The sequence below is a fragment of the Conger conger genome, chromosome 8 (genome assembly GCF_963514075.1).
Source record: "Conger conger chromosome 8, fConCon1.1, whole genome shotgun sequence".
In the NCBI taxonomy this organism is placed as follows: Eukaryota; Metazoa; Chordata; class Actinopteri; order Anguilliformes; family Congridae; genus Conger; species Conger conger.
Window position 1 is genome coordinate 58,525,239 of NC_083767.1, and position 14,171 is coordinate 58,539,409.

The 14,171-nt window shown below is 44.1% G+C and overlaps 1 protein-coding gene across 4 annotated transcripts in view; it reads left to right on the forward strand.

Annotated features, from left to right (window-relative positions):
* The first annotated feature begins 994 nt into the window (after positions 1–994).
* The window catches only part of LOC133134888 (cytidine and dCMP deaminase domain-containing protein 1-like), a 64,048-nt gene continuing 50,871 nt past the window's right edge, over positions 995–14,171 (forward strand). For 2 of the 4 annotated variants that reach the window (XM_061251454.1, XM_061251457.1), the window contains exons 1-2: positions 995–1,088; positions 2,034–2,134. In XM_061251454.1, the coding sequence (XP_061107438.1) occupies positions 1,010–1,088; positions 2,034–2,134 (180 nt within the window). In that variant the 5' untranslated portion in view covers positions 995–1,009. The remainder of the gene's footprint in view (positions 1,089–2,033; positions 2,135–14,171) is intronic. The other 2 variants (XM_061251455.1, XM_061251458.1) reach the window with 1 other exon arrangement.

Consider the following 14,171-nt stretch of genomic DNA (forward strand, 5'->3'; position numbering starts at 1 on the left):
AAAAGAAGTTAAAAAGATCCTTTGTTTCCTCTCTAATCTTTTCAATCTTTGCCTCAAAAAAAGTCATAAAATCATCACCGCTCTATCAATAGAGGGAATTCTGGATTTGGTTTGTGATTGTCTCTTGGTTAATTTGTCCACTAAACTAAAGAGGAATCTTGAGTTTATTATTAATTATTTGTATTGTCCTCAATAAGGCAGGACAATCTTCATTTGAACATTGGGATTCAGGATGTTCTGATGAAGGAAGGCCTTTGAGTGACAGCGTAATAACAGGAGCATGTGTAGGGAAGTGGTTGAGTGTATTGAGTGCATTCATGTGATGAGCAGACGTCGTCTGAGGTCCATCAACGGACGGTCGTTTTCCTGAGGTGCCGTCTAAGGGCCATACTGTACGATTATAGCGTTTTGCCAAATCGAGAGTTCCGGTGCTTAGGACATCGTTTTGGTTTCGGGAACTTCCGGTTCCTCCACATTCGCTGCCATAAATGTTGCATACTGCATCGTAGCAGCAGTGCCAGCTACCTGAGGACATAGCAGGTCGCCACTTGTGCCAACCCAAAAAGATGGCAACTACAGAAACTTTGCAGGTTAAGAGGAATCGAGATGAAAGTCGCATCGTTTGCGATTGCAAATGCGATAGATGCGATGCAAGCACACAGACCGACATCAAAGGTGAGAGAGGGTCGCTGCCTTGGTTTGTGTAACACGGGTTTTGACACCATAGCCTATGTGAATACTGTATACATACAAGTATAACATGGACATGAAGACAGACAAATTTTTCAACGTCACAGGAATACGTGTGTCTTGCATTTACATTGATGATTTTAATTATTCAAATTAGTGTGTCAATGGAAATTTCATGACGCTGTTTCGGGAACTTCTGGCTCATCCAGCCTCTCCGGTTCCTCCACATTCGCTGCCATAAATATCGCGTACTGCATCGTAGCAGCAGTGCCAGCTACCTGAGGACATAGCTGGTCGCCACTCGTGCCAACCCAAAAAGATGGCAACTGCAAAAGCTTCGCAGGATAAGAAGAATCAAGATGAAAGTCGCAACGTTGGCCCACAGACCGACTCCAAAGGTGAGAGAGGGTCGCTGCCTTGGTGTGTGTAACACGGGTTTTGACACCATAGCCTATGTGAATACTGTATACATACAAGTATAACATGGACATGAAGACAGACAAATTTTTCAACGTCACAGGAATACGTGTGTCTTGCATTTACGTTGATGATTTGAATTTTTCAAATTAGTGTGTCAATGGAAATTTCATGACGCTGATTTATTTACATTACATTAATGGCATTTGGCAGATGCTCTTATCCAGAGCGACGTACAACAAAGTGCATACCTATAACCAGGGATAAGTGCACTGAAAGACCCTAGAGGGAAGTACAATTTCAACTGATATGGGTCCATGTTGCAGTATAGAATCCACCGGCGTGTTGACGTTTTCAGCAGCGAACATTTTGGGTTCTCGGTTTGTTTCCAAAGTGCTCACGTGTAACTGGAGAAGAGCATTATCTTTTATTGATTGCTTTAATCTTTTCTGAGAGTGGTCAGGCATCAGGGTTTATTTAACTTGCCTTAAGGAACCAGGGCAGCTGGTCATTTTGTCCTGTGAGGTGACATGTCCATCCCCCATTTCAGTGCTCGTTCTTGTTCTCACTGCTGTTTAAGTGTAAACATTTACCCAAAGCAAACAGTTTGTTTCTATTGCTGTGATACACCTGACAACGCCTGACACCACCGCCACTCCCGCTGCCCTCTCATCCTCCTTCTCCTTCTCTCACACTCCCCGGCCTTCCGGCCGTGGCGGTGGTACTGGTCTTTTAATTTCCCCCTCATGGAAATTCTCTGTTCTCCCCCTCTCTGACCTGTCCATATCCACTTTTGAATTCCATTCTGTTACAGTATCCTACCCTACTAACCTTTTTATTGCAGTTATCTATCGTCCTCCAGGGCCCCTGGGAAGCTTTTTAAATAATTTTTTAATAATTTATCCGGACATGGTTTCCTGTTGCAGGTCATGAAGTTCGACTTTCCAGAGTCAACCTCTTCACTCTGCTGAGCCTTTGGATGGAACTTTTCCCCAGGACTGAATCCCAAACGGAAAATGCTGAGCAGGTAAAGTAAATCTTCGTGTTAACATAATTGTATGTTGGCGGACTCCAGGAAGGGTAGCCACTGTTCTTGAAGTGGCTAATGGAGATTAAATTAACAGCTGCACATTAATGTTAACGGCGGCACGGATGGTGCAGTGGGTAGCACTGCCGCCTCACAGCAAGGAGGTCCTGGGTTCGAATCCCCGTCGGCCGGGGCCTCTCTGTGCGGAGTTTGCATGTTCTCCCCGTGTCTGCGTGGGTTTCCTCCGGGTACTCCGGTTTCCTCCCACAGTCCAAAGACATGCATGTTAGGCTGATTGGAGAGTCTAAATTGCCCGTAGGTATGAGTGTGTGAGTGAATGGTGTGTGTGCCCTGCGATAGACTGGCGACCTGTCCAGGGTGTATTCCTGCCTTTCGCCCAATGTATGCTGGGATAGGCTCCAGCCCCCCTGCGACCCTGATCAGGATAAGCGGGTGCAGATAATGGATGGATGGATGGACATTAATGTTAACGTTAATGTTCACATCAACCATCAGAATGGGGAAAAACTGATCTCAGTGATTTTGACCTTGGAATGATTGTTGTTTGCACACAGTTCTGACATGCAGAAGACCATCTCTGAACACACAAGGCATCATAACTCTAAGTAGATAGGATACAGCAGGAGAAGTCTAAACAAATAAGTCTAATAAATACCTAATAAAGTGCTCACTGAGTGTACATTTTGCATATTTAAAAGGGAACCTTCATGAGACAAATCAAAATGTGCAGAACAGTAAATTAAAGATTTCTCTGGTTTGAACAATATTAAGAACATCTAAATTAGGTTTTTCTTTCAAACTCGTTTAAAAAAAATTGTTTTTTTAAATGTCTGGGGTGTTTATTAAAGGGATAATTCCATTTTTGAAGATTTCAGATATCTAATTTCTGGAAGCATTTTCAATTGGTAGAGGCCACTTTAATTAGTAATGTTGGGCATTTTACATTGAGCTTTTGATGTCCTGCTGCCATTCTAATGCCTTTCATGGCCTGGGTTTGTAGTCTACAGCAATGCAAATGCACAAAACAAAATGCACAAAACAAGATGGAAAAAATATTCAGGTGAGTTGTGTATGTACACAGTCCCCTAAAACCACGACAAATTCAATTACCTTTACACCAACCACTATGAAACCGGCAAGACACCCGGAACTTCTGTCAATATCTAGAATGGCGGTTCAAAAACCAGGTCCTGGGGACCCTCTATGCATGCTGGTTTTTGTTCCAGACGGTCATCTCTTGATCAGTAGAGGTTGTTTGGACTTAATTGAACAGAATGTAGGTTTGGCTTGTTTTCATTTCCATTGTCTTTGAATTCATAATTTTCTATAAATGTTTTGATTCAGTGACGAGGTGCAAACATTCATCAATGCATTGTGCGGAAATATTGTGCATTTAAAGATGTGTCAGCTGTGTAATTCACTCTTGATATGTGTCAACTAGATGCATAAATGTAGTATAAAAATGAACTAATGCCCCAGTTCTAAACATGTTATTTTTCCACCAGGCACAAGGTACATTCACAGGTCTGGTCGTGGTCCAAGGCCGCAAAGTGATGGGTCTGCACCGCTCCAGTGCTGAGCTGCATGTGGGGCAGGTGGCAGTGATCAGACACGGCCCCAGACTGAAGTGCTGTGACCTCTACTTCTCCAGGAAGCCCTGCTCCACCTGCATGAAGATGATTGTTAACGGTAACAAACCTTGCAATGCCAGGCAGCGTGGCTGTCATCTGCAGTGGCAGCATGCTACAGCAAACCTGTAAAACAACAAACCTGTAAAACAGCAAACCTGTAAAACAAAAACAACCCAGGGCTTTTGTTGTGCAGAGATTGTGGTCTAAAACGGGAAGCTAAACTTCCAGGTAACTCCAGAACTTGACCAACCAGCAAAGATTAGTTCCCCAAGTCTTTATTTAATGCATTTAATTGACCCACCTTTATTTTTCCTTTGTGTTCCTTTTGGAGTGCTATATCCTTATAAGGAGCTATATCCTAATAAACCCAGGTGAAATGTTGTTTTAAATCTCCCCCTCTTTCGCCTCCCTTAGCTGGCGTGAACGTCGTGTCCTACTGGCCCGGCGACCCCGAGCTCAGCCTCCTTTTGCTTAGCGACGCCGCCGGCGTCAAGGACTCCGCTGCCGACGAGGACCCCGCGGGCGTCAAGCAACCCGCTGTCGACGAGGACATCGCGGGTGTCGAGCAACCCGCTGCCACTGGTGACAACCACCCCGCCATACTCGATGCCATCGCCGCGGAGCGGCTCAAGCCCAGCAGCCAGCTGCACGTGTACTATCCGCTGGCCAGCAAGATGCAGCAGGTTGCTGTGAAGACCTCCAAGGCCTCCGACTTCCTGAAGCACATAGCGAAGTGCGAGCGCCAGGAGGACCGCGAGCGCCAGGCGGCCCACGGGAGCCAGGAGGACTGCAAGCGCCAGGAGGACCGCGAGCGCCAGGCGGCCCACGGGAGCCAGGAGGACTGCAAGCGCCAGGAGGACTGCAAGCGCCAGGAGGACCGCGAGCGCCAGGCGGCCCACGGGAGCCAGGAGGACTGCAAGCGCCAGGAGGACCGCGAGCGCCAGGCGGCCCACGGGAGCCAGGAGGACTGCAAGCGCCAGGAGGACTGCAAGCGCCAGGAGGACCGCGAGCGCCGGAAGGACCGCGAGAGCCAGGAGGACCGCAAGCGCCAGGAGGACCGCGAGAGCCAGGCGGCCCACGAGAGCCAGGAGGACCGCAAGCGCCAGAAGGACCGCGAGAGCCAGGCGGACCGCGAGAGCCAGGCGGACCGCAAGCGCCGGGAGGCCCGCGGGCGCCGGGAGGACCACGAGCACCGGGAGGACCGCAAGCGCCGGGCGGACCGCGAGCGCCGGGAGGACCGCGAGCGCCGGGAGGACCGCAAGCGCCGGGCGGACCGCGAGAGCCAGGAGGACCGCGAGCGCCAGGAGGACCGCAAGCGCCAGGCGGCCCACGAGAGCCAGGAGGACCGCGAGCGCCGGGAGGACCGCGAGCGCCGGGAGGACCTGTTCGACAACCAGCGGCAGCGGAGCCTGGAGCGCCTCAGGACCGCGTTCATTGTCAGGGACGAGGATCAGCACCAGTACATCCTGAGGAAGATCGGCCTGGAAAACTTCAGCGTGGAGCCCTATTTCAGCACCCTGCGGAAGCACATGGATGATCTGATCTACGTGCTGGCGTCGGTCGCCTCCAGCGTCCCCGACCTCCAGCAGGGCTACGGCTTCTATGAGAAGGGCCAGGTGGAAGACCTCTCCCAGGACCACTCCCAGGGCCTCTCCCAGGACGTCGCCCGACACTGCATGATACAGGCCCAGCTGCTGGCCTACAGGACGGGTGAGGCCGGGGCCCTTTGCCTGACTGCGTCTTCTAGATCAGATGGGTGTTAAGCCGGGATATGTTTTTTTCTGGCCAGCTTTACAGACACAGCTCATCTTAGTCCTGGACTAAACTGAGTATTCTATGGAGAATCTCCATTCAAAATTGTATTTAGTCTATGACTAGGCTACAGGTTTTCAAGTTTTTCCCTGCTTTATATATGAAATATGAAATCAATGCAAACTTCTACTTCCACAAATTTCCATTTACAAGTGAGATATTAAGAAGTCTAGAACTACAAATCTAACATGGCAAATGTTTAGCATGTTCTCTTTCGAATATATAAAGAACATTTACAGAAAGTTTGAGCAAAATTGGAGAAGTCACCCCCCCACATTTCAGATTATTATTTTTTTTTCTCTCAATGGAATGACCTGCAATATAGTTAGGTGGCCATGTGACTGATACTTGCAAATTAATTTAACTCATGTTAAGTGGCGAAGTGGCGAGATTAGATGTTTAGATGTCTGTTTGGCCAACAAAAGCATAATGTAAAAATTATTCCTTAATATTGCTACCGAGCCAGAAGTTAAGCCCTGGAGCAGCCATTATGGTATAGAAATAAAGAACCAGACCCCAAATCATCATATTTTGAATGATTTCCAGCCCTGCCCGTAGGGAAAAGAGCTCTATTTGAGCAACTTCCAGTAGACAGGCATGATTGACAATGGTGCTTGATGTTGTGAGGGATTTAAGGCAAAACCTTTCTTCTCTTTACAGAGGACCGCAACATTGGAGTTGGTGCTGTGATCTGGGCTGAAGAAAAGTCTGTGAGTGATTTTTTTCAATGTCATCGGAGCCATCGGTCATCTGTAAATAACGTTCCAGAAAGTTTATCTTTCTTTCATCACTGTGTGGTAGTTATGTGTTGTGGGGGAAATTCCCTGGAGAGTTGGTTCCACATTATTCTTAGGGGTCCTGTAAATTTATCACAGGCCACATTTAGCTCCTTCCCACAACTATTCCCCATTTTAACAATTACAGAAAGGTACCAACCTGAAATGAGTCTTAAGGTCTTACGAGATCTCCGGTCCCGGACCGGTGCGTTCGTCAACACATAGGCACGCCCTACACCCGGTGTAGTCTGCCCAAGTCTCGTTCTCGTTGCTGTGGGGTTGCCGCTCAGTATTCCTCAGTATTCAGATCTCATATCGCTTCCTCCTCCCGAAGGCCTTTCCAGTCCCAGGCTGGTGAGACTCAGCCCCTTCTGAGACAGAAACGAGTTAGAGACCCTGCCGACTACGCCAAGTCCCTGGAGAGACGTCTTGCAAGCAACCTTTCCCGTTTAAAAGAACCCAGTTCTTTCACAGCAAGGAGAGCTACAATAATACAAACTTTATTAATACTGCAGAAAAACAAAGCACGGAGAATGCTTTATATCATTACACATCCTAAGTTATCACATGAATACATTACGGTGAAAGCCAATCATCTTCATACAGTGTTTCAGTACTTTTCCATCACACGTTGTACTCCTGGGCCCACATCTGCTCTTTAAGTCATGTAACATTTGTTTGGCAATTAACACACTGCTACAGCAACTACAAAGCTTACTTTATCATCCGTCTTTCCTCCTTAGGCTGGTTAAGGAGGAACCGACCTTGGGTGCGATTCTTCCTCATTTTTTAGTATCATAATCAAGCACATGAGTGCACCCAACAATGGGAGAGTGTTCTGCTTTATCTCCTGCACGTATGCCTATGTGACGTAAGCTGTGGCAGAGCACTCACCCCTCCCTTACATTTTTGCTGGTTATCTGTCACAAGCAGAATTTATTCTCTTAAGCAGTTTTCTAACTATATGCATTGTACATATCTGGATACATATATTCTAGGTTCCATTGTACTACATTATATTTTTCTCCCACAGCGTGTGTTCCTGCGGTGGATTGAAAGTGGCGTGTTGAAGGTAAAGAACGGGCATGAAGGTGACGCAGGGTGTTCTGTGGGGCGGTGTTTTCAGGGTCGCTGTGATGGGACGGGGTGCATGTACCTGGTGGGGTGCGGCTACAACGGGTATACAGGGGGGTCCGTGCGTTCAGCGTTTCCCTGGATGGGCAGCGATGAGAAGGACCCTCTGGAAAGGAAGTACAAATACATCATCCACGCTGAGCAGAACGTACTCATCTTCAGGTGTGGAGCGGAGTGGGGCATAAGTAGGGGTAGGGGCAGAGGCAGGGGCAGGCAGGGGCCAGGAGAGGGGTGGAAAAGGTTAGAACCTGTATTCCACAATATAAACAAGAACAGACTGTATACAACTCAAATCATGGTGGCCTGCAGTGTTTTAGCACTTAAAGGTACAATAGGTAAGATTTTTGTGTTAAAACATTATTTTACCATTGTAAATCCCTTCCTATCATTGAAAAAGGCTCACTGACATGTCGACTCGCCCTCTGCCTGTATTTATAGTCCTTAAATTCGGGTTTCAAAATAAGCTGTTGATGGGCTGGCAATCTGTACCAAAACATTGTATAGCAAATATACTAATTCAAGCTCATTGGTTGAAAATTGGTTCTAATTGCCACAGCCAATGGCATTTCAACGTCAGCGCATTGATAGACAGTGTTGTGCTTGTTGCTGCAATTCCTCTTTAGAAGTCTGAAATGACCTATTGTACCTTTAAGTGCCTAATTTAGTCATTTTGTTTGAAGGTCCTCATCCCTTCTTTCTGTCCCATAAATTGGCAGCTGATTGAAAGGAAATCATAAAACCTTGCATGTGCTGTGGCCCCTCCAGGCCATAATTTCAGATCCTTATTGTAGAATTGCAACTTAGTTGCCTAACAGCAAGCCTGTTGGACTGCTTTTCATGGAGTACTTTTCCCTTCCCTGGTTTGTTCTGTTTCTAGGAGTGCTGAGATTAAGGAGGATGAGAAGACAATGCTCTTTGTCACAAAATGCCCCTGTGATGAGTGTGTACCTGTGATAGTGGGCGCTGGAATTAAACAGGTGTACACCACAGACTGGGACAGTGGCAAAGATAAAGGTGACATCTCCTTCCTCACGTTTGTCCAACGACAGGATGTACAGAAGTTTATAGTGAGTATTTATATCTTATGCAGTGGTGTTTCACAGACCCTTGCAGTCCCAAGCCCAATATGAAGTGGGGTTCCCAAGGGGTTTTGGCTTTGGTTGAGACTGTTTTCAGCCCTGCCAAAAACAGTGTAGCAGTCATTTTAAAAATGTTTAAGGCGGAGAGCGCCATATGACACCTTTGGTACTGAAAGGGATAAATCAAGTCCACCAGGATTTTATTAAATCTGCAGGGAGATCGGGTTCCATTCCCTGGTGTCAAATCCAGCTATACCAGGTTGAAATGATCAGCTCCCAGCTGTTTCAAAACCTTGCTTGAGATGGTCAAACTATGTTGAGTATGGGGCTGGTCAACCAGCTAGCATCTGTTTCAAAAACCTAGCTTGAGATGTTTTTTTCAGCAGGGTTCTCCCTTACAACTTTGTGAATTTAATCAAGAGTCCAACAATGTTAGGCCTGCTTAACAAAGTGATCCAAGGACTGTAGATTTACAATCCGTTTTCTCCTCGTCATATCCTCGCCTCAATTATAAACTGGCCGGAAAAACTGATCCTCAATCGATTGTGTTTTTTGTTTGCATATTCAGCACTCAGCACTTCCTCTTTGAATGTGTTTGTTCCCATAGTGGCAGAAAACACCACAAGCCAAAGACCTTCCATAACCGCCCGAACAGACATGATCAAGTAAGCTTTCCTATCTTGTGTAAAACTAGACTGAATAGGTTTATGTGTGCACACTACATGGGTGTCATGATTAAGGAAAGTTGAGCCTACTGGTTATTGCTAATACAATTTACATTACACAGTCTTCCAGACTTCTTGACGTGAAGTTAAAGCGAAATTCCCCATGCATTTTTCTTTTCTCTGTAGAAGAGTAGCTGTCCCCCTGATTAAAATGGCCACCCAGCCAGCCCTCTGTCTGTAATGAGACAGATACAGCCCCAAACTACTGTGCCTGCTCCAGGTACCTGCCTGGGCGGGCCCTTGCAGTCTATCCACGTACGTCACACAATGAGTCACATTTCCACTTCTGTTGAATAGAGAGACAGGGGCTGTACTCTCTAAGAACTAACCACTAAAGAAAGCAAGTATAGGTTTGTGTTCGGTTTACTTTCATAGGACTGAATATGCCACAATTCAATATAATTTAAAAAATATTGAATATTGAATTAAATAAGTTTATAAATACACAAATTTGTGAAGTAAAACTAGTAGTCCGATATTCCGGTTAGCAACAATGTATTAAGATCGCAAAAATAGTCAGTTATAGTATAGTTAATTATAGTATGAATGTGGTTTTATTGGTTTTTACATTTCTTTACATTTTAAAATTCTTTTTCTTTTTTTAAAACACACTAATTAACACAAAATAATCATTCAATCAAGGACTTAAACTAGTGAAACAAAGACATCAAAAGTCGTTGGTCTTTTGGTGCATTAAAAGACAAGGAAATAGTAAAGAAGAAAGTCCATTCCGCTCAGGTTTAGTTCTCCCGAGAGGCTTCTGTGTCCCTTCTGTGTCCCTTGGTACTTGTCCCTGATTGGGTGACAGGCAGACAAATACACATTATTTTGTATACATATGATGTGACCAAGGAAACCAAATGGTAATTGTCAGCAAAGCAGACAGTAAACCCCTTTGATCATTCAGTATGGGCTTCCTAACCCCCCTTGATCATTCAGTACGATTGAGGTGTTAGGTGACCATCCAAGAACAATGAAGCAGGAAATGTATTCTTCCCTACATAATCCCCCCTTAAACCTTGACCTGTATGCAAACAAGAGAGAAAGGTTTAATTCAGGAACAACACATCCTTATCAAAGTGACCACAGGCTCACCACATAGTGGATTTAAGGAGATATGTCTGACACCACTGGATACCAGGAACAACCACAATGGAGCTGTACCAAGGGCGGGGAGTCCCAGTAGCACTAGGTGACTCTATACATATACTGCTGTGTTCCGACTTTATTCATTACAGCATTCCTTTCCCTGTACTCAGCATCCTTTTTGTGTTGTTTTATTATAACCTGAAGGTCACAGGTCAGAGCCGATACATCCAGTAACGCCAGGACTAATGCTGCTGTGGCTCCCTTGAAAATCAGGTCCCAGTGTGTGTCTTGGTAGTTCCCCTTTATTCCTGTGGGCCCATTAAGATAGTTGTGAATTCTCTGAATAAATCCCTTCTCATCTGCATTTATCTGTGTAAACAGGTGTGGCCATAACAAACATCAATGTGTGTGTGTTGTACGGTTATATGACAGTGGAGCAGTGATGGCATTCTTAACTATGCATTACATTTTTACAGGCAGTTTGCATTCCCATTTGTATCTCTTACATACACAAATACCTTATTTCACATTATTGTCAGTACAATTGCCACAAATAGTTTAATTATTGATTGACACCCAAACCCTTCTGTACCCTTATGGTTTGAAGTTTGCATTGTCAGTCATATCGCTTGTGTTATGTGCAGCAGCAGAATTTAGATAAAACTTAGCTAAAACTTGTTTAAGCTGCTGCAGTATTGAATTCATGTCCTCATAGGTCATGGCTGGAACTGTATGAGAGATTTCTGACTGTGTTATACTTTTTGCTGTGTTTTTCAGCCTCGCTATCAACATCTTTTGACCCTCCTTTGTGATGACAGCTGAAACCTTTTCATGAATGGGGGCTGTAGGGAAAATTCACGGAAAAAGAGATCTCCGTCCTTATTGTGATTCATTGCTTACAAAGTCAAAATCAGACTCAATATATCACATGTATGCTGCTTGTTATCAAATCAAATGAACCTAGAACATTTAATTACAGCTAAGCTTATGAAAACGCAAGAAGCCACAGTGTAAACTGTCGAAATGAGAGCAAAGACTGCAAAAATGCATCAGGCTAAATAAGTACATTTACTCACTTAGAAGAATAGATTGATAATCAAATGTTTAGTAGTATATTTTCAATGATTCACTGATGTTTAGTAGTATATTTTCAATGATTCACAGATGTTTAGTAGTATATTTTCAATGATTCACAGATGTTTAGTAGTATATTTTCAATGATTCACTGATGTTTAGTAGTATATTTTCAATGATTCACAGATGTTTAGTAGTATATTTTCAATGATTCACAGATGTTTAGTAGTATATTTTCAATGATTCACTGATGTTTAGTAGTATATTTTCAATGATTCACTGATGTTTAGTAGTATATTTTCAATGATTCACAGATGTTTAGTAGTATATTTTCAATGATTCACTAATGTTTAGTATATCGTATATTTTTTTTTAACTTTTGCATTTACTATTGCGCTGTTCACATGCTTCCTCAAGCCAAACTAGAGGATCTAATTTTTCTAACAGAGAGGCATAGGATCCCTCTTTGCAATGTTTTGCAATGTACTCAATGGCATACTCCATTATCCTAGGTTCTGAGTACACCTATGTACAATATACCTACTGTGGTCGTTTAACTCAAGGACACAGGATAAATGTGGGATACCCTGCTGGTACTTTAAAAAAGTCCAGTTCCTCTTCAAACACACCTCCTGTTTAACCCTGTGAAGCTAACTTCACTGCTAAACAGGTCAGAACAATATATCTACCATGTGCAATAAACCAACTGTGGTGGTTTACCTCAAGGCCACAGGATAAACATGGGATACCCTGCTGGTACTTTAAAAAAAGTCCAATTCCTCTTGTAAGGGTAATTTTCTTAATTGACAATGTGTGTTAACATAAAGACAATCACATGATTACAAATAACCTTTTAGTGATAATCCTTATTACTATTAGACCACTTTCTGAATTAAGTGCTTACTATGAGTCTTTCTCTGTCTCTCTCCAGCAGACAGACATCCTTTGACCTTAATGTCTCTGCTTCTCAGCTAGCACATTCTGGTCTTACAGCAAGGTCAACAAGGGGTATTCAGAAGACAAAATACTGATAAATGTTCGTGGCCAGCTTCATGTCTTTTTGTTTTGGTAAAGCCCTCCCTTCTGGAAAAGTGTGTATAAGAGTCTTACTGTGTGATGCAAATCAGAAAGCCGTTAAGCTTTCTCACTTCCTGTAATTTCTTTGCAAATAAATACAAAAGTTAAACTCAAGTATAGCTATTGTTGTTTTTACTGGGATCTGTTTCATCAGATGATGCTCACCTGTGAAATGTTAAAAAGGGCATTTTTCCCTAGCAGTTTGGCGACGAGGATGGGATCTCTAATGTGGTTCTTCCCTATACAGAACAGTCTCGGAGTCTGTGACACGGACAGACAGTGTACACTGCCAGGGGTCAGAGTCCCCTGAACCGAAAAACCCACCCCACAAAGAGATTGTAAGCAATCGCCTGTGGGGAAGGATGATGGTATCCGGTCCAGTTCTGAGACGTTTATGTGTGGGGTAACCAATACGCGATCCTAAAAAAAGAACACTCAGGTAAGGCCATGGTAAATCACTAAAAGGCACCTCATTTGACTTGGGGCTGACGGGCCCATCACTCAGGGAGTAATTCGAACAGTAGAGCTGGTATGCTCTCGAGAGCCGGTATGCTCTCACTAACACTCTAAGGACTGGGTCCCAAGTGCTGAGAGTGTTAGAGAGTGATTAGTAGTAATACTAACACTCTGGGACTGGGTCCCAAGCGCTGATAGAAGTAATAGTTAATAGTTAACTATTAGAATTGATTGATCTTAATGAGTAAATGCGTACAAAAAAGAACTGAGCTCTAAAGTAAATTACCTTGTGTAATATGGTATGTTTTGTTGTCCATGAGAGTGCAAGCTGAAAACAGGCCAGTGTGATAGAGGCGTTGTGTAGCGGGTCTGTGTGTGTGTGCACGAATGTGTGAAAGTGTCGACATTGGAGCCAAATTGTCTTTTAGATTTTGTCTTTTAGAAATTGCCTCGCGGATTTTGAAACCGACTCTGATTAGGTTAGGTGCACCATTAAAAAAAAAAGAAAAGAAAAAGTTAAGTTAAAAAAAAAAATTCTCATTAAAATGAGTAAAAAGGAAAATTATTAATAATAAGGTACAGACTGGTAGTGGGGTGAGGTAATAACCATGAGCTCAAAGAGGCAAGACCCAGAATTGATGGGTCCTATGAAAATAATGCATGACAGTATGGGTTGGCAACCACACACCAGTGTATTATCATTTTTTTACTGTAAGAAGAAACAATGTTAAGACAGGAAAAGCAGGCTAAGAGGGAAGAAGGAGATAAGTCCGCAATTTAAAAAATATATATATCTTTTTTTTTTTTATGTATTCCAATTTTTATTTTTTGTCATTTTTTATTATTTTTTATTCAGTGTTACCTCCTGTTGTGCATTTCAGCTGCACTTTTGATCCAAATTTAGCATAACTCTCTGGCATATGCAAAATTGACCTGGACCTAGATTACCCTGCATGTCAGCCAGACCACTATCAGCAAGCTGCTATCGGCTGCCCCAGCACCCAACCACCGAGGAGCAGATTCCAGCACTGCGAGACCCCCACTTTCCAGCAGTGGGGCTGCGGATAGCGGAGTCAGGCAACAGCCTCAGCAAGCCCAGATTCCACAGGAAAGGTAATTTCCACCACGGGCGAACTGCACAGAATGCCCAAACCCCAGAGTGG